General features: G+C 37.3%; 1 protein-coding gene across 3 annotated transcripts in view; it reads left to right on the top strand.

Annotated features, from left to right (window-relative positions):
* SUGCT (succinyl-CoA:glutarate-CoA transferase) overlaps positions 1–25696 on the top strand; it is a gene marked incomplete at its 5' end in the record, with an annotated part of 675080 nt that overhangs the window by 119803 nt on the left and 529581 nt on the right. For all 3 annotated transcript variants that reach the window (XM_079711399.1, XM_079711400.1, XM_079711401.1), the window contains one exon: positions 5034–5129. In XM_079711399.1, the coding sequence (XP_079567525.1) occupies positions 5034–5129 (96 nt within the window). The remainder of the gene's footprint in view (positions 1–5033; positions 5130–25696) is intronic.

A 25696-nucleotide genomic window follows, 5' to 3' on the forward strand; every position in this document is an offset into this window, starting at 1 on the left:
TGATATGCTGTGTTGAAAATGGCACTTTACTTTTATCGTCTTCCTTCTCAAAATCCATAACCCCAGTCTCATTATTTGAAAAACATTAAAAAAAAATCCCAGTGAGGAATATTCTACAAAATACCTGATCAGTAGTCTTCAAAACTGTCAAGATCATCAAAAACAAGGAATGTATGATAAATTGTTACTGCCAAGAGGAGCCTAAGGAGGCATAAACATAATGTGGATGAGGATCTTGGAACAGAAAAAGGACATTAAGTTAAAATGAAAGCTATCTGAACATATGCACTTTAATAATAATTCATCAATATTAGTTTTTTAATTGTAAAATATGTATGACATTGATGTAAGATGTTAATAATAGGGAAACTGGGTGTGTTGTATATGGAAACTCTCTGTAGTATCTTGGTATTTTTTCTATAAATCTAAAACTGTTCTAAAAAAGTTTAAAAAAATTTGTGAACATTTTCTCACTGTATTCTTCTGTTGCATCATTTTAAGTGGGAAGCCCGATGAGTTTTAAGTAGAAGGATGACATGATATGATTTGTGATTTTAAAATGATCATCTGAAAGATGTGCAAAGAACAGTTCCTTACCATGATCTGCAAGGACTGGCATGGTCTGGCCTCTGTAAACCTCTCCAACTTCATTTCCTGTCTCTTTCTTGCCATGCTTCAGTTGCACTGGTCTACTTTCAGTTTTATTTTTTTTCTTCCTGTATGCCAGTCTCTTTCCTGCCTTAGGGCTTTCACACATGTTATTCTCTTTGTTTTTAAAGTTCTCCTCCATCTCCTCTCCCCATGGCAGTTCCTATGACTGTTTGTTTAGTTGTCTTCTCCACTATTCTTAAGTCCAAAGTGGGCAGGACTACTTCTTTTTCATTTACTTATGTATAGCCAGCACCTAGCATAATGCCTCACGCAAAGCAACATTCAGTATTTGTTGAATAAATACATAGTAATTACTGTTTTCATTCACGCTTTAAAAAATATTAGTGTGCAAGTTCTGTTTTAGCTGCTGAGTACATACAAAGGGTTTATAATACATAATTCTTACCCTGAAATAGTTCCCAATTTAAAAGGAATGATTGAATAATATTGTAGCATGGAGGAAGGCGCTATAGTTGGAGTGAAGTTCTGCCACTAGCCAACAACGTGACATCAGATAAATTGCTTACCTTCTCTGTTCCTTTATTTATCTATCTGTAACGTTAAGGAGTTTGACTGGAGTTTCCTACGGCTTTGGTTCTCAAATCTGTGTACAATTAATGGTACATTGGTTCATTTATTTCTTCCCAGGCTCCAGTCTGAGTCAGTAGGTCTGGATGGGGTCCAGGAATTCCCCAGGTGATTGTGATGTACCACTAGGTTTAGGAACTACTGATTTAGGTCTTTCTAGTTTAGGGGAAAGGCAGGGGCAGGGGAAGGGAAATAGTCTTATAATTCTATTGTAGTATGTAGCCGACTGTGAAAGTGCAAAAGTCAGGAGACAGACAAATTAAGGTGTTGTATTTGTTCAGAGGCAGGGAAAATATTTTTTTGCTTGGGTGATGTGGGGACTTAGTGAAACAGCGATGTGGAAATGGACTTTGAAGAGAGGATGCAGATTTAGGCAGGTGCAGAAGCGATCACGATTGGTGTTTAGTCTAGCTTAGTTGGAGGCCAGAATATATGAAAAGAAGCAGGAGGGAAAAAATTACCCATTTTGATGCGACGGACCATACTTCTGATCTTGTTTTCCCCATTTTACCTGTGATACTTGGTTGTCCTTTTGGAGATGAAAGATTATATTATTGCAGCTTGATCTTCATTAGGTAGAGGTAAAACGAGGTGATGGACACCATGAGGACGCTTTGGGAAATAATTGGGCATATTCTTCCTCAAGCCTTTTAGGGCTGTGCCCTTTGAGATCCACTTTGACAGCCCCACTGGTTTCCTGGTTAGACACAAAGAATATCAGGACCCACTATGTTATCTAAAATAATAATTTTGCTGTCAGAATGATTATTATTAAACCAAAGTTGGCTTTTTTATTTAGATGAAACCGTATAAAAGCAACATTCTGAGTAAATTATATGGCATCCACATGATGAAATAATGAGCTTAAGTTTAGGGGATGAAAGTAACGATCTAATGCAATATTTAGAATAGGTATACAGTATGTAGTTATTAACCTAGAAGTCACATCCTGCATTCTTTTGATGTGTGGAAAATTTGTCATTAACTGCCAGGAAGCCTCTGATTTTTCATACATAATCATGTCATAGCTGTTGACTTTTTCCCCCTTCTCCTGCCTTAAAAATATGTCTTTGTAAATAGATTACTTTCAGATCTGTAATGCTCCTTTTAAACATTGGGTTGCTAAGTTTGGCCCTGTTGCTCTCTTTTTTAAAATTGAATTCCCCCCGACCAACTTTGCCTCTGAGTCATCACTGACAAATCACACTTTGTTTTTTCTTGGATGGCAACTGGCGTAAACTCTTATTTAACCTTCCTGCCCAGTGGGAGCCTGCTAGTTCTGAAATGCTTTTTGTTTTCATGAGCTACCGTTGTGTGGAGAAAATGGGTATGATCTTCCATTTGGAAACAGTCTGTGAGATGAATTCTGACCCTTCATTCAAACTCACTCTAAATGGGGCTGTTTTTATTCAACAGTTGTCAAAGACAGCTTTTCAAGGCAGGGTCAGAAACACCAAAGTCAAAATTGAGAAGAAAGAATGAAGTAGTGGGCAAGAAATGAGGCAGCTAGGCTGACCTTTAGCCTAGCATCCGGCCCATTCCCACCCCTGGAAACCATTTCAGATCAATCTAGGAGCTACACGTTAACCTGTAACCATCCAGTCAGCCCATTACTTCCTGCAGCCCTTGCTGTTTTTGGCCTATTGACTATCACTTGACTTTGAAATTAGAAAAGTGGAAATACCAAGCCCCTTGTGACTTTTTGCTTGCAAAGAATTGCCTTTATTAATGTGAATTATTGGCCTCCAGTAGCACCAGAGCTCCTTAGAGAGTGACTTTCACTAGGCTTTTTGAAAGGGACAATTCCCCCCTCGCCAACATGGCTAGATCAAAGAAACACCTTTCTTACAGTAAAACCTCAGACTTGAGAAAATTTCCCCAGTTTCAGGAAGAGCCTTCATGGGAAAGTAGCTACTGTTGCATCCCTGGTAGCTTTTTATCTGCTATATTGTTAAGAAGAAGAACAGAGTCAGAAGTATAGACCTTGGAAGCAAATTTAAGACCATTTACTAATCTGCAAATTGTGTTCTGTGTTCACATTTCCTAGGGTGGCATTGTAGGCTTGCCTCTACTTCAGCCAGACCATGTGGGGTATTATCTTCTTATGTATTGTTCGTGCATTATTTGGTTTGATACAGGAGTTATGCTTTTTTTTTTAAAAAAAAGTCTGAAAACAATTGGTTTAGGTCAAATGCCCAAGATTTTATAGAGAAAGTATCTGAAGGTCAATGTGGTTAAATTAAATACCTACAGTTGTACAACTAGAGGTTGACAGAAATTAGGAACCATGAATCTGGACTTCCCATCCAGTACATTTTTACTACAAAATGTTGATTCGATTTTCCATTTTGAAAGACACAGAAGTGATCTGTGAAATGATGATTAGCACCAGGCAGCCCCAGGCAGCCCTGGAATGCTCCATGGTTCAAATGCCCAAGACCAGATGGAGGTCCAGAAGTGGATGACTCAGAGTTTATTAGTTTTGCCACCTGGGCAGTATAGCCAAACCAGCTGCCATAAGGCAGTTCCAATTTCAACAAAGCAGTAAATGAACATAAAAGTGAGTGTAAATCCCAAGGAAAAAGTAAAGGAGAATGGCTGCTGCTGCAAGGAGATTCATCCAGGCTGAGCCCCATTGACGGCCCTTGTAGGAGGCACATCTGCCATGCTAGGTAGAGGGCAAGGACAGGTTGCAGCACCAAGCCCTGAAAAGTCACCCCTTGAGTCGCTCCAGGAGCCAGTCTCCATTTGGGATGTTTGACTTGCTGGCTTGGTAGATTCCTAATCGCATCTGATGATAATAGAAGGAGAAAAGCCAACGTCTGTTAGATCATGATGATGCTGTGAGGCCAGAAGCTTTTTTCTGGAAACTATGGAAAGTTGTTATTTGGTCACCTCCTTTCTATAGTTCTGGGCCCTTGGAGGCATGGATAGTCATTGGAACATAAGCCCTTTGTGGCAGACGACCAGGAATCAAGTCATTATCCTCATATGGAATTGAATTATTGTAGGTTTTTAAGACCTATATATGAAATAGTGCAAGAGTCAGAGGTTGACCCTACAGTTTTAGATGACCCCTTTAATAGATCTGTAGTTCTTGAAACCTGAAGCAAGTATAATAATGAGGATATGATCCTAGGACCAAGTTGAAAGAGGTACAGTAATTTTTGTTTAAATGAGACTGATTCACTAATGAATTTTAAAAAGTTAAGTAATCTTGATCCTCTGTGCCAGTAAGAATGCTTTGGGCAACAAGGAACAGAAAACTTGATTAAACTGACTTAAACAAAATAGAGGTTTATTATTATTATTTTTTCGTGTTATGAGAAGTTTAGAGGAATGTGGCTCCTGACTAGTTCACCTGCTCAGTGATGATGCAGGCTCTTTTTGTGTCATCTTGATGGAAAGTAAAAGGGGAAGGGAATGTACTAGTTGCTGATGTATTTTGCAATGGCTTCGATGCTAAAGGCTGGACCAGGGTCCCATCCGTTGGGTTAACCTCTGCCTTCAGGTGATCTTTTCAGGAGCTGAGTGTTTCCGTGTTTTTATTTCTCAATTGACCGTTCGTTACTCAGTACTTAGTCTCACGCAGTAATGTAATACTGCTCTTCTTTTCTTTGTATGATGAAAGTGTGGTTGCCTGCATATTTTCTAACCAAGCAAGACAATTTTTTCTCTCTCCTTTTTCCTTCTACAATGACATGAAGTGAAATCAAACGAGAATATTCCTATTGTAACCTTCTGTTTATGAGTATAGATAAAGTAGCTTTTTTTTCTTCTTCTTCTTCTCGTAGGTGGCATGTTTGACTCACGTCGCTGCGAATTATCTTATTGGCCAAGAGGAAGCGCGGCGCTGGGGCACAGCTCACGGAAGTATTGTTCCTTACCAGGTAAGAATACAGCAATATAGGATCAGTCTATTAGAATCTGCAGTTCTGTATGATCTGAGTTTGAGAGATGATTCCTTTTTAAAAAAAGACTTACAGGGTTTTCTGTCATATATCTTTGTTTGACTATAACAAGGTTCTGTTATTCACTTCAAATTCTGTGTTTTGCACATTTCTTCCTCAGAAGATTAGTAACAGGACACTTGAATGGATCAAAAGAACTTGCTGAAAGTGAGTGACTTTTAGACTCAGATGATGGTTTGCTTTTATTTTTTTCACCCAAAAGACGCACTGATTGTACACATTTTATAAAGCCTGGTTTGTTCGCCATGTCAATTAAAAACCAAATGTTACCTACCCCAGCTGACAATAATATTCTCACAGGGTTGGAGGAAAATGAAAATTTGCGTGTGACAGATCTTCAGTTCTTGAGCAAAGCAGATGGTTCAGGAACTGCTGTTCTTTATTAAGTGTCTAAACTTGTCCTCAGAAATTCTTGACTTTGGCTAGTGTGAATGAATATGTGAAGAAACTATGACTTTTCAAAAATAAAAACAAAAACTCCTCTTCAGCCTTTTCAACAGAGGACAATGTTGGAAACCATGGGAATTCATCTCAAATGTTGGAAGTTCAGGCTTCAGTTTTTGATGAGTATGGAGAAAGTATCTGTGAGTCAGAAGGCTTTACAGTAAAGTTCCAAATCATGTCACATAGGGAGGTATTCAGTATGTTCAAGTATAACGTTTATAGTCTATTTTTTGCTTATTTTAAAAAACAGAATGTCTTTAAAAAATGTTTTGTGTAGACCTCAGTATCCCTCCTGGGTGTTTACACCGAGAGCTCTGGCATCTTGGGTGTGCTCTCAATTATTTCACTGTGAGGTCAAAAGAAATTTAGAGTCATCGGCTATTTTTATTATAGGTAAAAGATATGGGAGACTCTGTGTATGTGTGTGTATGTGTGTGTGTGTTTCTTTTCATTGAAGACAGAAATGTGCTTTTCCTTCTTGAATTGCCCCAGTTACGTAAAATGGACACTGTGCTTGTTTGATCTAGTTGATTGCAGCTTTATAATCTGTAAGAAATAAAAGAAGATCTACTAGGGTCTTTCCTCAAAAGCCCAGAATTAATTTGTTTCCTCTTGATGGAGAACGGGTTCAGCACTGTGATTAAGGAACAAATGCACATTTAGCTTGAATGAAGCTAGTGTACCAAGATGGAGCCTAGATATGTTTGTAGACCCTGGTCTGTTTTCAATTTTTAAAATAGATTTGGGAAATATTTTTATGGGTGAATTACAGGGCAGTTATAATTCAGTTTTCTACAATAATTAAAGCTTTGCATCTCATTTGAGTTGTCTGAGTTTTGGGCTGAAAGCCTATAATGGAAGACTCTGATGGTCTCAGGAATTAGTTACAGTGGCCACCTCACTCTCTTCAATTTTTATATTTTAATTGAAGTAGAGTTGATTTACAGTGTTGTGCCAGTCTCTGCTGTACAGCAAAGTGACTCAGTTTTACACATATAGACATTCTTCTTCATATTCTTTTCCATTATGGTTTATCCCAGGAGGTTGGATATAGTTCCCTATGCTACACAGTAGGACCTTGTTTATCCATTCTAAATGAAAATAGTTTGCATCTACGAACCGCAAATTCCCAGTCCATCCCTCTCCCTTCTCAATTTTATTGAACTCTGAAGGATTCTGGGGATCAAGGACCTCACATGCATGAAATGAAAATTTTTGAAAAGTAGTGCTCCTTGATTTGTGTGTTATTTTGTATACATGCAATTTTTTTTTTTTTTTTTTGGCCGCTCTGTACAGCATGTGGGATCTTAGTTCCCCAACCGGGATCGAACCTGTGCCCCCTGCAGTGGAAGCACGGAGTCTTAACCACTGGACCGCCAGGGAAGTCCCTGTATACATGCAGTTCTTAACTTCTCGGGTTGATTATCCACTTGGGCTCTTTCCTCCCTGCTCTTTGGCTGCCACCTTTTTGAAAATGAGTAAATTAAACAAAGTATACAGAATTGAGATAAGCATTTTGCTGCTTGAACATCTTAGTGGAGGCTTTTCTGAGAATTCAGATTTTTAAAAGGAATTTTTGATTCCAGTGCTCCTTTTGTTCCCATTATCAGTGGGTTTTGCCCCTGAGAAGTGCCTAGCCCAAGGGATTGATCACTACATAATGCTCATGTTAATATTTTTAATGCATTCATATTAGTTCAATGTTTCTCAACCCTTCAAACAATTATATTTGTAAAGACAGGAGTGTTTTAGGGACAGGAGAGGAGAGTGCAGAGAAAGCAGCTGGTTTTCAAAAAGAATATATTTTGTTTATTACGTATATGTGCAGTTATCAGTGTGGCCACCCCTCTTTAGATATATGACTAGCATGATACACATCGAGGACCAAAGCAACAGCCTGGCTGCTCATAGCCTCCTATCGCTCTTCATGATCTTTTCCTATTTCAGTTGTCTTCCCCACACTTATTTCTCTTAAACATGCACATGAATCATTTGGAAACCCCGTTAAGATGCCGATTCTGATTCCAGGTGATGTTGATGCTGCCCATGACAATGATAAGATTGTAGACCTAGACTTTCTTATTATTGATGACTGCACCATCTCGTTTATATTTCACTGGCAAATCCCAGTGCTGATTGGATTTAATAGTCCATCTATTCCGTTCCTGACTGAAGCAGTGAATATGGCTGGGGGAAAAACATAACCACCATGTTATGTTCATGGCTGTCTCTCCCCAGCCTTACTCAGCAATCTTGCCACATTTATCTACATATTTATCTTCTCTCTCTGATATGATTATTTCACATCTTCTCTCTCTTCAAGTCTTCCTCCTCTCTCCTCATCCTTAGGCAAAGACTTTGTCTCATATGACACTAAAAATTGATGCAACCAGAAGAGAACTGCTGCATTTTTTTTCTACCATAACTCTCAAACTTCACTTCCTCCTACCACAGTGAATGAACTGTCCCTTTCCACATTTTGCCGATTTAAAGGCGTTGCTCCTGCACTCCATCTCTTCCATCACCTGTATTATCTGTCAGTGGTTAAATATATGATCATGTCCTTCACTTTAAAAAAAACCAGCCTTGGACATCGCCCCCCCATACCCTAACCCCCCAACTCTGGGGCATGTCTTATTCCATTTACCATCCCATTTCTTCGTGCTCTTATTTATAGGACAAAACTCTTCGAAAGTTTTGGGTGGTGTCTGCTGGAAGGAAACACTGCAACCTCTATTCTGCAGTGCCATTTGTACCTCACAGGTAAAGAGACTTTACAGCACTCTGAAGCCTCAGGAGTTTGAGTGCAGCAGACTAGCAGGGGACGCTGACTTTCTGGGCAGTTCATTAATAAGAATACTCTTCTTAAGCTTTCTCTTGAGCCTTTCAAATGTAGGGCCTTCAAAGAGAATTGTTCCTTTAAATGGCCTGATAATTCACATGGTGATTTCTTTCAAACTTTCCCCTCCCCCACCAAGAGCTTCCGATTCAAGAGAGTGAAGAAAACAATTATTCAGATGATTAAATAAAACCATGTCTCCCTTTCTTCAGTTTGGGCTCATTCAGCCAAGGAATAGAGCAGGAAACTGTGCTATGTTATTTCTGGTAGGGACCTTATACTGTGTATTTAATTTGGCATAAGCAGAGACTGAGACAGGCAGTAAATTCCAAGTTTGAAGAGATACAGCACTTTGCTATCATTCCTTAGAAAAACATCAAAATGCTGTTAAATCATAGCAGATTAGGTAACCTTGGGAATCTTTTTCTTTTAACCCATGTTAAGGATGTTTTAAAAAGCCAAAATGTGAATGATGTACATCTGTTTCTTGTGTGACTTTTTCTTTGTACCATAGTAACAGTAAAGCATTCATTTGCTGAAGTTTGCAAGTACAGTTTAAACAAGCATATGATTACATCGCACATCTTATTTAATTGATGCATTGATAATAAGAGTAATAATAAACATGCTGGCTTCCATTGAACACATATCATGCAACTGGGATATATATCTACATATATGTATATTTTTCTTTTTCATTTTATATGGATGAAAGGGACATTAAGAGAGGTGAACCAACTCTCCTATGGCTATAGCTAGAAAATCAAAGGGCCTGGATTGGAACCATGGTTTTAAGTTTTCAAAACTTGTTTCCTTTCTCACTATATCAGAACTAGTGGTTCTTTTGGTGCTTGACACATTGTAGCTACCTGTCTTTTAGTTTCTTTGGCAGATAGAATTCTTCTGATCTGTTTCCATCATCTCTTTGACAAATGACCTATTTATTATGATTTTAGAGGGTCCCAAACCTAATAAGTGACCTGGCTATGGAACTATATTTGCATTCTGAGCTATGCGGCAACTGTAGGTTTCCCTCTACCCTGTTTTCATTCATGCTTTCAAATGACTCCTGATAAATAAGCAACAGTTCTTGAGCCCCCTATGGAGTAGGCACTGTTTTAGTTCCGGAAGGCTTCCAAATGAGGAAAAACTAGGCCCTTGATTTCAATGAACTCAGAGGCGATATAGCAAGCACAGCTGAGAGGCTTTGAGCTTTGGCGTCAGACAGGCCTGGGCTCATAACTTGGCTTTGCCACTTCATGGCTGCGAAATCTTGGACAAGTCTTTTAATATCCCTAGTGTTAGCTGCTTCCTATGCAAAAAGGTGATGATGATAGTTGTTTCCATGTTCATTGCTGGGGTTAAATGAGATAGTGCGTGCTAAGTGTTTTGTGTAGTACCTGACTCTAGTAAACATGTGGTGGAAGGTGGCTCCTGTTATTATTTCTGTAGTTGAAGTAATAATTATAACTTTGTGAAATAGTTTCTGGGAAACTATGAAATAGTCCCTATGAAAACTATCCATGGCAGCTTAGGGGCAGAATAAATAAAGAGACATAGCTGATTTTCTTTCTTAATGGAATTTCCACTTTAATTTCTTTCTTTAAAAAAGAAAAAACAAAAAACGAAAAGGAGGGCAATGTACTGTGCTACTTTTCTATTAAAAAAAAAAACTGTTCTCAGATATTTTTTAGAAATTGTAGTATTGAGCCATTGCTCAAATGTAGCATTATTGAAAGAAATACAGTTTGAGGAGAATCATATATAACACCACCACTCAGTTGTCAAAGGGAATAGGGCTTCTAGTTTACTGACGTGTTTATTAGTAAATTGAGATTTAGCATAATTTCATACTTAACTAAATGAAACATGGTAAAAATGATTTTCAGAAGTATTCTCTGAGGAGTCCACAAGATGGGAACCTGTTTCTGTAAAAGATACATACGTACCCTTTTGAGAGCCAAAAATTGTGGAGATTTCTCTTTCAGTTTTTAAAAGTGAGAGAACTACAGAATATTCTGAACATCTGTTCTTATAACCTTAAGATTGCAATGAACTTTGATAATCTCTAACCAGTAAAAAAAATACCTGAAGATTTTTTATTGGGAACAAAAGTGCAGGTGACAGCAAATACATTAGATTCTGTCTCAGAGGTTTCTGCAAACTTTTGGATTACTTAGCACTGACAAGTTAGAATATTCAAAGTTTTTTTTTTTTTTTTAATTTAAGGCATGAATTGTCTGAATTTTCCCCGCCCCTTTTGTTCTAAAGGTTTTGTCCAAGTAGCTTTTGATTATTTGCTTTAGAGCTTATATTTGTCTTAATCCTTATGAATTTGGAATTCTTGTTAAAACAAAACAAAATCATTTACTTGAAGATCCTGGTTACTTTGAAACCAGTTGGCTAGGATTTTGTCTCAGTCCTAAGAATATAGGTAATGGGGCAGTCCAACAGGCAGATAAAATTAGAGCAGACATGCTAGCTACTGGCATGATAGCTGCCACCCTCTCTGCTTCTCCCTAGAAAACCTTCAGCTTTCTTTGATTTCAAATAAAATCCCTAAATTTAAAATAAATTAGGCAACATTATGTTTAAGGAGAGCATATTGCACAAAGAATAAACATATGTATGACTGCAAAAACCATTGTGATTTTTAAAAAATCAGTATTGCCTTCAGTTGACAAATATGGTCTTTTTAATGCATTTCACTAAGAGGTAAAATAGAAAGAGGCACAAGGAAAGACAATGTATCTCAAGGAATAAATCTGAAATTCCTTTAGGATCTACCAGCTTCTCTGGGATTCTCAATATTCTTCTTGTTATATATGGATAATTGATAGGATTGTATGTTGTTTATGCCTATCAAATTTGGCTAAAATTACCCCAAAGAATAAAATGCCATTTTGAATATTCAGTGAAGTAAGAATATTAATATTATTGATTTAATAACATTATATTAATAATAACCATTATAATCACAGCGATAACATTTATTGAATGATTGCTATGTGTCAGTTATTAAGTACTTTATATATATTAATTCCATCCTCACAGCAACCCTGTGAAATAGGCAAAGCTATTATCCTCACTTTCAGATGAGGCACAGAGAGGTTAAATAACTTGCCCAAGGTCACATATAAGTGTGTAGCTGGGATTCTAACCCAGGCAGGGGAACTATACTATAATAGGCAGATGATGTGATGCTACTTACTTAAACTGACTTGTTTAGTTTCGTTTTCTATCTTCATCCCACTTTTGAGGAAGAATTCTGTGACCTTTTCCTCTACATAATTTCCCCTTTAGGACTGCCAAGAGCAATTGAAGAGGTATAAACAATTCTGTTGTTTACTCATTACTGAGATCCTTAATTATGACTTAATTTCATTCAGGAAATCAGGTTGTACATCTTCTGAAGAAATCCTTTGATTGCCTATGCTAAAATTGTATTAGAATCATAATTAAGTCAACTCATAGTGAAACAGCTATCTCTCGCTCCATCTGTGTAATGAATGAGAGCAGTACCTTCTTTGAGCAGGCTGGGAGCTCGGGACGGCCTTAGCTATTGTGAGACTCCTAGTTTCTGGTTTTCAAATGGTATCTCTGTGAGTCTGGAGGTCCAGGTGGCAAGAAGTGGACATTCAGGGGTATGGGGTGGGGGGAGAGGCCAAATAGGCAGATCTCCAGTGTTCTAACCTCATTTCAACCAGAACAGCTCCACTTTTTGTTTGTTTGAAATACAGGGTCCACTGGTTAAAAATGATTATTTGTCCTAGGTCAACGGACTTGTACTGAAGGATTCTACAGGACTAGACAGTAGGTTTTGTACATGTTTGTGGTGTGTTTGGGAAAAGAGAGACTCGTTTTCCTTGATGTTGGTGGTTCCTAGAACTGTGACCTAGAACCTTTCTTAAAGGGTCTAATCCAGCTGAGCTGGAGGCCTTGGCAGGAGTTGGTGTGATGCCTGGCAGAGGTCCTCTGTAGGGGAGCACACACATTACCTCCCAGCTGAGAGTCTGGCCTGGTGACTCTGCATGGAGGTCAAGGCTCTTTGGCTCAAGTAAATCACGGACTGGATTCTGGAAACAGTTGTACTTGGATGTAGTTACACATCCTGTTCCGTTCTTAGGCGTGTCCAGGGCAAGTGTTGTTGAAATTCTGAGGAGGAGTGCTGAGCGCTGATACAATACCCTGATGCCTCCCTGTTCAGGTGCAGGCTACCTGGGGGAAAAAGAACTGAGTTCTGATATGGTACAAATTACTGTTATAATATAATTCAATATTGGGCAAATAAAATCATACAGTGGAAGAAAAACTATACGATGTTAAGTTTTGAAGTGAACCTGTGTTGGAGACTTGAGCACATCATGTCCACATATATAAATATGGCTGTGAAGTATGCTCTTTTCCATCCTAGTTTTGTTTCTGGCATTTAGGGAAAGGGGTACTGGTGCAAGGACTCTGCTTAGACAGGAGATGCTAAGTGTGTATTCTGAGTGGGGCTAGTGAAATAGGAACTTTTTTTTTTTTTTGAAAAATCATGTTAATAATTCATTTGACCTTATTTTAACCTGGAAATGATTCTCAAGTGTCCCTTTCCTCTCTTCTTTCCTGAGGGTAAAAGCTGGTGTGAAATGCTCTAGGTCTTTGCCGCGCCATGGAGCAGTGGCATAGGCATTACCTGGAAGCTTGCTGGAAATGAGAGTCTCGTTTATTCTACTGAACCAGAATCTGCTTTTTAACAAGATCCCCAAGTGATGTGTTTTCACATTAGATTTTGAGAAGCCCTGCTCTCAAGTATGCCTGTGAAATCCCTTTGGTCATTGCATTATGGGTCCACTAGATGTCACTCTTGTAACCTGGTAATGGAAAGTCTTTTTTTTTCTTTTTCTTTTTTTTTTTTTTTTTTTAGTGAGGACTTGGAAGAATCTGTGAATATGAACACGTTATTAGGTGATTTCCTCCCCATCCTTAGAGCTACTGATATACACGTTGATTATTTAAGGTGAAACTACCCTTTCTGGTTCACAGTCCTGGAGAGAGATGCCTGGGAATGATTTTCATTTTGTGGAATTAGCGCTCGTACCTTCCATTTTTCCGTCCTTCAAGCCTCCTGTTGCTTGGGTTAGTTCTGTCATTATATAACCTTAGCACAGACTATGCTGCAGTCGCTCTGACTGACTGACTCACCGAGAGAACAGCATCCTGGCCTGCTCAGCACAGTGACGCAGAATAAACGTACAGGTTTGATCTCTGTAGAAATGACTGAGAGCAGAAAGGAAGCAAGGCTGTATCCTGAAATTAGCATCAACCTCTGTGTGATTGTTGGAGGAAGGGCATCCCTTTCTGAATTCTTGGGGTGTCTCAGGGGCGGTTTTACAAAAAAGGCCACTTCTGCTTAGAAAGAAATGTCCCAAGTGTAGCCTTGAAGGGCGTTGGCTTCAGCCATGAAGATGGATATAAGGGACATTTACAGATAAAGTAAGGTCCAGAGGGAGATGATGGACTTTCAGAGATATATGAGACCCCTAGGACAAGTCCTAGGTCTGAATATTAGGAATGAGAGGTGAAAAGGTTAAGGACTATGCTTTAGACTACCCAATTTTTTGCCGGATGCCCAGTTTGAGAAAAGTTAGTTCTTGAAATAAATCAATCTCTTGCAAAATTCTCCTCCCTCTGAGTCTGATGTGGTTTTTCATCTGTTTCAGTTAACAAGGGTAGCAAACAAGTAGTAAAGTAGCAGGTGTGTGTGTGTGTGTGTGTGTGTGTGTGTGTGTGTGTATGTGCACTTAGGTGTGTTTTGTGACTGTTTTTTGTGTGTATTTCCTCTTCTTGGTGTGTGGCAGGGGCATTTATAATTTATAATATCACTAAATGAGTAAAAAATGTTTAATTTGATTTCAGTCTAGTAAATATTCTTATTGATGTGAAAACAACACGGTTTTAGCTTAAATATAACTTTCCTTTGTTCCAAATAATTAAGGTGGCCATAGTATTTACTCTGACTCTTTAGAATCCTTTTTGCAACATCATTTATTATGAGGTGATTTCTAATGACCAGGAGCAGAATTAATTTTCAAGCATTTTATGGAGAATCAATTTCATTTTTTAAAGTAGTATCTAAATTATGGAAAACAAGCCTGAAATGCTCATTTCCCATTCCTAGCCACGGTCTAAATTTCTACTTCTGCAAGTTGATAGGATTTTACACCACCATCCCCATCACTGTTGGGTTTCCTTTTTAACTGATGCTGCTAAGACTGCAGATGCTACCAGATCTAGCAGCGTACTTTAGATGTATTGTTTAAAAGCATGGGCTTTGGAGTCAGACAGACCTTGGGCGAATTGCTTCATTTCACCGAGCCTCAGTGTCTTCATTTGTAAAATAGGGACGATCCTACCTGCCTCATGGGCAGTGGTGATGATTTAGTGAGACAGCGCATATAAAGTACGTGACCTAGAGTCAGGCATGTGGTGTATGTTCAGCAGATGGTAGCTGTTATCCCCATATTGTACCCATCCCACAGACCCCAATCCTATAGTTTTTGTCTCCATCTCTCGGTTGTTAAAACGCAGTCCACCAACTGTGACAGGAGCCCTTGTTCCTACACTTTTTCTCCAGCAGAGGACAGATCCAAGTCAAGGAGCTGTCCTTTCCCTCTGCCTGGCAAATACTTGTGTGTGTGTGTGTGTGTGTGTGTGTGTGTGTGTGAGAGAGAGACGAGTGGATGGGGAGCAGATCAGTACCATGCAGAGTGGTAGGGGGGACGTTGATCCCAGCACTGCAACAAGGAGAGAACCCACCCTGGAATCTTACAACCCACCCTGGAATCCTCAATGAAGATTCCCCTCAGTGTCATAAAGTGGTGGTCAAGTTCACCAGAACTGAGCACAGTTAGCACTGTTAGTATTGTCAGTACAGCCATATCACAGGCTGAACCATGGTCCTATTCACCAATTTAACCATTATTTCTCAAGAGAAACAAACTGGAAGCCACAAACTGAAATCTCAATTGGATTTTTGCAGTGCAAATTCCGGATTGCCTGCTCTTCATTACCTTTACTGCTTTGGAATGACCTTTCTGGTTCAGAGAGGACCTCTAGAATTCAAATAGTTGTAACTCATATCTTGGGGGGTCACTGGAACATTACCTGGTTTAGCAACAGCGTCAGAAAGCTACTGTGAGACGGTCCGAGGAGATCTTTCATCCTGAAAACACCCTTGTAGGAGTTTTTGCAGTTCCAGCATAAGCTGCCCTGTGGTTTGATTTGATAATATCCTGTTGATGAAGAACAATGGAGATTTCAATGTAACCGCAATAGTGTTAATGTGCTGCCTCAAACAGAGGAGGATATAAAATATTAAAGAATTAGGAGCACTCTGTATCTTAAAAATATACTCTTATTCTTCTTGCTAGACTTTTGGAGTCTGCATTAGTTTTTTTTTGTTTGTCTTAACAAAGTTAACTTTAATATATATTTTTGATAATTGTTCAAAATACTTTCTCAAAAAAAACCTTAAAAGGGGTATGGATTATTCTTTTCTTCCTACCATATCATTCTTGTTTCCATTGCAAGGAGTCAAATCAGTAAGGTCAGTCCCAGTTCAAAGAAGCTGGGGGGTAGGGAACAAAACTTATAATGGTGTTACTGTGTAGATTGCAAAAGAATCTGAGGTTTGTTCAGCAAATAATGGTGCATTGAGGTGTTGTGTTAATATGGGGGGCCAGAAAATGAGCTCTGTGTGTAGTGAATCTGTTAGGTGGCAGTTTACAGTTTAACCTAAAAATTGGGAGAAAGTTGATAAACGCAGAGGAAGCATGAGACCCCATCTGACAGAGACTCGCTAGGGTGGTGGTGGTGGCGGCTGGAAGAAGGAGGGAGAGGAGAAGGGGGTTCTGTGGTGTACTGGGTGAAGGTGGGGATGGCGACACTCTCCATCCATGTAAACAGGAAGTTGACAGTTTTGTAGAAAAGCACAGCCCCAAGTGTTTAAATGCATGTAAACTCTAGTATAAAACAGAGTGGATAGAATGATTGGTGGTAGGTAAGGATCACAGTTCCATTTGGTTTTCACAGGCTTGATAGAAGGAGAAAATGTAGAAACTAGTGAGAACTGGTACTGCAGAGTTAGGAAATCTATAGGACTCTTAGGGATGGATGAGCTGATGGGATTATGACATTTTATATATAGAAATGATGAAAACAGAATAAGTATAATAAAAGCAGTAAATGAAAATTACAAAATAATGCTGGACAAAGAAATTCACTGAGGATGAGAAATTCATGCTCACTAATAAGAATATATTTAGAGATATTAAGGACCAGTGGCTTTGAAACATTTTTTCTTTCTTTCCTTTTGCTCAGAGTTACTTTGAGAAGCTGATGGGAACTATGGAATCCTTGCTCAGAAAAGTACACATACCCATATACATGCATGATTTTGCACATGATTTCAGGAGCTTCTCAGACCTCTTGGGACCCATCCCTGGATTCCTGCCAAAGACCAACTGCATTAGGGTCAGGATATCGAAATGCTATTGATAACACCAGAAAATTAGACCAAATAGTAATTACGAGGGAAATCGTACCCTGAGACTGAAAGATCTCACACAAATGTCTGCTTCATAGGGGAATAAGTTTTAGAATTAAGGAGGGAAAGGAATTATACTGGACTTGGGCCTAAGATTAGACAGGGATTGGTGTAAGAAATTATCTGTGACTATTGTAATAATGCTCACAACTCAATTACATTCAACCTTCTGAAGGGGAGTGAAAGAAAAAAAATTCCGTTACATTATTACTTGGTTTTAGAAAATGGAACTATGATCAAATCAATGTGTGCTTTAAGTTAAAATTGAAAGTAATATTTTAAGAAGTCTGTAACTTGTAGGAAACCTGGAAATGCTTTAAACACATTAGTGGTAGGGCGGGAAAATATGTCACATACCAAAGATTAGGAGCTCCTATAAAAACTTTTGCATCCATCTCATAAAGTAAAAGAAGCAAATACAAGGGGAAAAAGTAGGCAAAAGATTATTCAAGTGAGAACAGGGAATGCCTCAAAGTGTGACAGGTCAGGTGTAAATAAGAAGCCAGTCAGACTGTAAAGGAATTCAAGAAACAGCACAGAAAAGACTGCAATCCAGAAATAAAAGCTTTTTTATACATGAAAGGCAGAAGGTCACTTGGAAACTCTATGGGACTGCTTGATGATCAGGGTGCAAAAGACGTGCTCATGGGGAAGCAAGGAGATCTAGGGGCTCAATGAACTCTTTGCTTTGGTCTTTGTTGAAACATAAAAATTTCCTCTGTCATCATGTCTTTTGAAGCAAAGAGGTGAGAGATATAGTATTAGATCAAATAGTGGTCAGGGAACAGGATGTTCTACCTGATCGACATGCTGGATATAAGTAAATTGCTGAAACTTTATGGCATCCATTATAAAGGGCTAAAGAAACTCAAGGGAATAAATTGACCAAAATGCAAAATAAGTCTTGTACTCACTCTTCAGTATGAGTGAATTCCACTCTTGCTTCCTTTCTAATGAGGACACCCTACAGTCTATTGGTGAATCTCATTCATACTGGTGGACTTCAAAAGTGGTAGGATCATTGACTACTTGGTATAATGAATGGAGGAAAGTCGTCTGTTTTCTATGACATGCTGGATTGTTTGAAGAGGTAAATAAGCACCAGGAAAAAAACAACAAATGTAATTTGTTTAGACTTTCAAGGAGTCAGTTAGAAAGTTTCACAACAAAGCTATTCCAAATTGTGTTACCATGGTATTAGGAGGAAGATTTTGTCACACATAGGTATCAACAGAGGAAACAAAACGTAGGGTGTATGAGCCTGCTGTTGATGGAGACATGTAAACAGTGAGGCGCCTCCAGGGGTTTCGGCTGGACTTCATTATTATACATATTTATAGATCATTTAGAAGAGTATGTACACGATGAAATACCTGAGGGTGCAGGACTAAGCTCCTTTGGCTAGTGAAATTATAGCTCAACAGGAATAAGCTTTTGAAAGATCATATAAGTGGACAAGAAAGTGGCAGGGAGGCTGAGTAATGTAAGCAGTGCTGCCAATTTAGGGAAAAAGAAACCAAACTAAACTTGTAAAACTATGGACTCTGAATTATTTAGAAACCTGCTTTCCTTTAGGGACCAGGAAAGGAATTTGGAGTCCTTGTATCAATAGTTGCATCCTTCTGAATAGGCCAGTGAAAGTTGGAAGGTTGTGAAACCAAAGGTGCACTTGAAGCAAAACCATTGTGCCTCTGCATTCTTTTGGTTTTGATTGTATGAGAAAGACCTAGTTTCAAATCCTGACTCAATCTTTAAAGGATTTTTGTGAGGACCAGGGCCTCCCTGGTGGCGCAGTGGTTGAGAGTCCGCCTGCCGATGCAGGGGATACGGGTTCGTGCCCCGGTCTGGGAGGATCCCATATGCCGCGGAGCGGCTGGGCCCGTGAGCCATGGCCGCTGAGCCTGCGCATCCGGAGCCTGTGCTCCGCAACGGGAGAGGCCACAACAGTGAGAGGCCCGCGTACCGCAAAAAAAAAAAAAAAAAAAAAAAAAAAAAAAAGGATTTTTGTGAGGACCAAATTGAATATATGTGAAATTGCCTAGTACGGTGGTCCGTGGCAAGCCCTGAATGTAGTATCAGGGGGGACATGATGGAAGTAGAGTCTCCTGGTTGGACCAAATCATTCAGGCTCTAACTTGGTATAGGAAGATGGTGATCTATCTTCTCTCCAACTCAGCTACAAGGAACTTGCTTCTTACAGGGGAGAAAATTTAATTTTTGAACAGCTCTAATTGTCACTAAGGACTTTATACTTAGTTGAAAGCTACCTTTCTTGTGATTTGTAGGCAACAGAGTAACAGAGAAGAAAGGGGACTTGAGAGATCACTCATTCAGAACCTCTTATTTTATGGATGAGGATGAGGAATATAAGGTGGGATGTATTTCTGCCCACATGACTTCATAGAATTTTGCCTCATTGATATTTCTGTTTGCATTATTTATTAGTATGTTTATTTTACCTTGATATTTGTATGGCCCTTACTATGCAGGCCTATCTTCACCTTCCCTTGTTTAGCATCCATTACCAGTTTTTAATACTGATCCCACCCTCAGGCTGATTTATTTTATTTTCTGTATTGCAGCTGCTAGTCCTTTAGAGCAGCGGTTGGCAAACCATGGCCCATGGACCAAATCCATCCTGTGCCTGATTTTATGTGGCACGTGAGCTAAGAGTAGTTTTTTTAAAAAATAAATTTATTGATTTTATTTATTTATTTTTGGCTGCGTTGGGTCTTCATTGCTGCACGCAGGCTTTCTCTAGTTGTGGTGAGCGGGGGCTACTCTTCCATGCGGTGCACGGGCTTCTCACTGCGGTGGCTTCTCTTGTTGTGGAGCACGGGCTCTAGGCACACGGGCTTCAGTAGTTGTGGCTCGCGGGCTCTAGAGCACAGGCTAAGTAGCTGTGGCACATGGGCTTAGTTGCTCCGTGGCAAGTGGGATCTTCCCGGACCAGGGCTCGAACCCGTGTCCCCTGCATTGGCAGGCAGATTCTTAACCACTGGGCCACAGGGAAACCCAAGAATAGTTTTTACATTTTGAAATAGTTAAGAAAAATCAAATGAAGAAAAAAATTTTGTAACTCATGAAAATTATGTGAAGCTTAAATTTTAGTGTTCATTAATAAAGTTTTATGAAATCGTAGTCACACTCCTTTGATTATGTATTATCTATGTCTGCTATTGTGCTATAACAGAAGAGTCTTGGCAGAGACTGTATGTCCTGCAAAGCTGAAAATATTTACAATGAGCCCTTTACCGAAAAAGTTAGCTGACCCTGGTTGTAAAGTGTCTCCAAAGACCCGATCAGCGTCACTCTATATTTCTGCATTGGCCTTTTCCTTTCTCAGAGTTCCAGCTTGAATTCCACTTCCTTCATGACCCTCAACAATTTCTCTTTCCTCTTTACCTAATACACACTAGTGTTTGATTGATTGCGTAGTTCTCTAAAAGTTTTACATACATTGTTTTGTCCTTTTCCCCCTTTTGTAAATGTAATCTTTTTGAAGGCAGGAACCATATAATGTGTTTAGCAACATAGCACTCAGCCAAGGGTGAGGCTCATAATACTTCTCTCTAATGAGGTATTTGCCGAATTTAATTGAATTTCTTTTAGTGGTATCCTCCAGAATTCATTTAAGGAGTCACAGCAGGGAAGACAGGATTTTGATATACAAATAATTTATGTGATTACTGCTTTAATTGTGATTTGTGCAGAGAACTGTGGGAGCCCAGAAGAGCAAGTAACCCAGGGAGTCAGAAAAGACTTCCAATAGGAAATAAAATTTGATCTTAATCTTGAAGACTGAGTAGAGTTTGCTAGGTGAAGAAGGGAGAATGGGGAAGAGAGGGCTTGAGCATTCCACGACCAGGTGTGTACAAAGCATGGATGGAAGAATGCATCCAGATGACCTCTCATTCCCTTTCCTCTTCCACAGAGGGATGAACACCATCCCAAATCTGGTGTTATCAATATCATGAATACTTTTATCCTTGTATTACATAGGTATACATCTTTATAGACTATCTAGTACTGTTTCACATATTTTTAAAACTTACATAAATAATGTACTGATACAGCATTCTGAAAATTGCCTTCTTTTCTTTCAACCTAATTTTTATGAGTTTTATATGTATTAATACGTGTAGTTCTAATACATGCATTTTTCATGCCTTGCATTATTCCATTCCTTCAGTATGACATGATTTGTTAACCATTCACCTGTTGAAAGATGTATGTATTGTTTCCAATTTTTTTACTTTTATAACATTGCTATGAGCATTCCTATACATTTTTTTTTTGTTGTTCATATGTCTGAAATTCTCTGAAATCTATAATTGAGAGTAGAATTTCTGGGTCATAGGTGTGTGTATCTTCAACTTTGCCTGGTATTGCTAGAAACTGAATTATATAAATAGATTTTCTAATATCACATCATCTTTTCGTTCCCAGGAGAACCCATCGGTAATAATGTATTGTTTTTCCTCACTTATCAATTTATTTTTCTAGAGTTTCATATAGGATTTTTACATCAATTTTCATAAGTAAGCTGGCTCAGAATTTTCTTCTCTCATATTGTTCTTGTTTGGTTTTGGTTTTTATGTTATTATGTAAGTCTCATAAAATGAGATAGGGACTATCCATTACTTTTCTGTTCTCTAGAAGGTTAGAATTATCTGCGTATTAAAAGTTTAGTGGAAACAATCTGTTAGACCATATGGGCTTAATGGTTTTTGGATGGATGGATTTTAAGTTACAGACTTATTTTTTGGTTAAAGATCTATACAAACTTTCTATTTCTTTTTAAGTCAGTTTTACTGAGTTATATTTTATTAGAACTTTGCCCTTGTATTCTAAGTACTCTAATTTATTGTCATAAAGTTAAGCATATTGTCTCATAATTAAAAAAGAGCAACTTTGTTGTACCCATTGTTTTGTTTTTTGTTTTCATTCCTAACATAGAGAAAGGAATGATAGGGTAGTGGTTAAAAGCAGACTATGTAGCCAGATTGTCTAGGTTTGAATTTAGGTTCCACGATTTTCTGGTTGTATGACGGTGAGAAAGTTATGTAACTTCTCTATGCCTCAGCTTCTCAGCTGTAAAAGTGATATAAAATAACATCTACCTCATAGGCTGTACTTAGACTTTTATAAATATTTGAGTATATGTTGTAGACCCTTTTGATAACTTAATGTTAATTTTTATAGATAATAAAATTAAAGAAGAAAAATTAGCTGAAATCCGCCATTCAAGAGATAATATAACTGCTACTAAAATTTGTGTGCATTTTTTTCCAGTCAGGTCTTTCTCTTTTTTATGTGTGTGTGCATCTGTTTCTGTATATATGTGTATATCTATCTGTGTGTTTATTTGCATTCCTAGATTTGTAGAGATGTGTATATGTATGTATATGTATACACATATAAATGTAAATATATCTTCAGTTTTTCTTTACCCGGTACATCTGTCATATTAAGGATCCTTCAGAAACGTGATTTTTAATGTCGCATGTGTTAAAAATGAGGCTGTGTTGAATAGACGTGTGTATAACTCTGTCAAAGATTTTTTAGAAAATACAAGATGGAAATTACCCAGTGGGTTTTTCTAAAAGTTTGTATGGATTTGATTTTTGTATTTGATTATTGTCCCTGATCTCATTGAAAAGCATCAATGGCACAACTTTGTCACTTGAGTTTAAATGTAAACTCCTTAACATGTCATAGAAGGGATCTGTCCTCTGCTTATCTTTCCTGTTTCAGTTCTTAGTGTCCTGTCACACCCTTTCTAGCTGTCGTCAGCACTTGCTGTTTGTGACTGTGCCATACTCTAGCCCAACCCTAGAGGTTTACCTGCTCTGCTTTCTTTGTGCTGCGATTTTTCTGTTGGTGATTGGCTAGTGAATTCATTTGCATGTTTTGTTCAGTTAACCATTTGTGGAGTTAATCTCTTATTGATTTGTAAAACTTTTCATATGTTGAGGGTATTAATCTTTTGATATACAGTTGTAATATTTTTTCTGATGTTATTTGCATGTGAATTTTATATGTGGTGGTTTAATTTATGTAGAATATTTTGATTTTTTAAAATGTAATCAAATCCACCACTTTTCTTTAAAATTTATATTTTTAGAGTAATTAATTTTTTCCCATTACAGTTATACTTTTGTTTTCCCATTTTTTGAGTTTAAAATTCATCTATAATTTATTTTGGTATGTAATATGAAGTAAATTTTAACAATTTTTTCTCTCTTAATAATATACTAATTATTTCAGAATATTTAATTAAACAATTTATTCTTTGTCCACTGTTCAAAGTGTTAATTTTATCATATATTAAATTTACATATGTTGGACTTTTTTCTGACCTCTCTATTCTCTGTACTCCTATCTCCTCTCAAATCTGTGTTACTCTGTGACTCATAATGTGCTCTAACATTCTGTGGCGAACATCTACCCCTTGTTTTTCCTTTTTATCTTTTACTTAGATATTTTTGTTGGTGACTTCTTTCAAAATAGGTAAAATTATTTTTTCGAGTGAAAAAATCCCTTTAATGTTTTATTAGGAATTGCATTAAACATATACATTGTTTTGCAAGAATTTTCTCTCTCACTTACTGATTAATGTATTAGTATAATAGATTTCTTAATATTGAGTTATTCAAATATTTCTGGGACCAGTTGTCTTCAATCACAGTTTATTTTTCTTTTTAAATGCTGCTTATCTAATTTGGTAGCATTGTGCTTAAATTTTTTACATGTTTTTCAAAGAGTCATTAGTTTTCTTTATTGTGTTTTAGGTTGTAGTATGAGGGCAGTGCTAGATTTTGGGATCAAATTAGGCACTTTTCCATTTTTATTGTTTTGAATTTCTTTTTTATCTTCTTTTTAAATTATTTATATATTTAGATATAATTTACATACAATATTGTGTAAGTTTAAGGGGTATGATGTGTTGATTTGATGGATTTACATATTGCAATGAGATCACCACCATAGTTAGTGTTAGCCAACACCTCTATGATATCACATGATTATCATTCTTTTTTTGTAGTGAGTACATTAAGAGCTAGTCTCTTAGCAGTGTTGAAGTTGTACTTCTTTATGTAACAGAAGAAGTATATTTTCTTTGAGTGTTGATAAAAGAAATCTTTTCAAAAAACTATCTGGTTGCAGTGCCTTTTCTTGGGGGTAAGTTTTAGTTTCTAATAGTTATTTGTCTATTCAGGTATTTGGCTTAATTAATGATCATTGCTCTAAATATGTTTTCTCTTGTTTTATGAATCACCTCTATTTGTCACCAGGTCTCTCTAATTTTGTGTGTTTGATGATTGATCCTCTTTTTCTTACTTCAATTTAACTCAGGTTCTTTTTTTAAAAGAATCTCATCTTTATCAAAATGGTGATTTCTTTTTCTTAAAATTTATAGCAGAATATTTTTAGGATGGTCTTCATTTATCAATGTTTTGAGTCTTTTAAATTTACAATTTTTTTAAATTAGGAAGGTGAACTTCCATTATCTTTTAATCTATTTTTAGAAATACCAAATTATCTTTATTTTGGGTCTCTATCTGTCCTTCTTATTTATTATGTCTCTTCAATTTCATTCTTGTTCCTTTTCTTCTTTTTGTTTGATGGTGTCAGTGCACAAATTCTGGGGCTTCCTCCCCAAGCCCTGCTTTCAAATATTGCTTATTCTTAGTTGCAAATGAAGGCTGTACCCCTTGCTCCCCACCTGTTGTATCATCATCTCAGTCCTTAACAAGATCTTCTTATATTTTTATCAATGTTGTTTTCAAGTTGTGAGTTTTCAGTGGATCTCCAGTGATTTCATTTATTTTGGTTCATTTAGAATATACTTGGCAGAAAATCCTTAACATTTCTCTTCCAGTGTCCTTTATTCCAGTACTGTCCTTATTCTTCTTTTTAAAATAATTTCTAATATATAAAAATTAATGACTAAATAAATAAATAAATCCATTGAAATGGGGATCTAGGAAGAGTAACAGATAATACTTTTCATGTCAACTTCTTACTTATAAGTTACACATCGTTTAAAAAAATCTTTGCCTATCTGGTAGGTGAATCATACTCATTGTTTTATTTTCATTTGTTACATTATTAGTGATTATGAATGTTTTTCTCATTTATTAAATAAGTAATGAATTACCTGTGTTCTTTGTTGTGGTGTGAGTCTTCTTATGAGCTTCTTGCAGGTTGACAGTATCATGGCTATCTCACAGTTGTTGTAACTACTCTTTCCCAGTCTGTTTTAAAATCCTATTTAGGTTTGTAATGTATAAAATGTTATGTATAGATATTAAATTTGATAATTTTTCTTTTTTGACCTCTTTTATTGTTTTTATGCTTAAAAAGTATTTTCCACCCTGAAATATGACAATAATTTATCTCTGTTGGTCAAATTTTTATGATTCCACATGAAAATATATATGTTTATTTACCCCCTTTTAAAAAGTAAACAAATTGTGTTACTGTTTCCTTGAAAGAATTATTAGCTTTATTTTGGGATTCAGCATAATGTACTAATAATAGTGTGATGGTCTTTTTTTCACTATCCTTCCAAGATTCTCCAAGCTTTTATAAGCATTATCTTGTTAA

This window comes from Hyperoodon ampullatus (genome assembly GCF_949752795.1).
Source record: "Hyperoodon ampullatus genome assembly, chromosome: 9".
Taxonomy (NCBI): Eukaryota; Metazoa; Chordata; class Mammalia; order Artiodactyla; family Ziphiidae; genus Hyperoodon; species Hyperoodon ampullatus.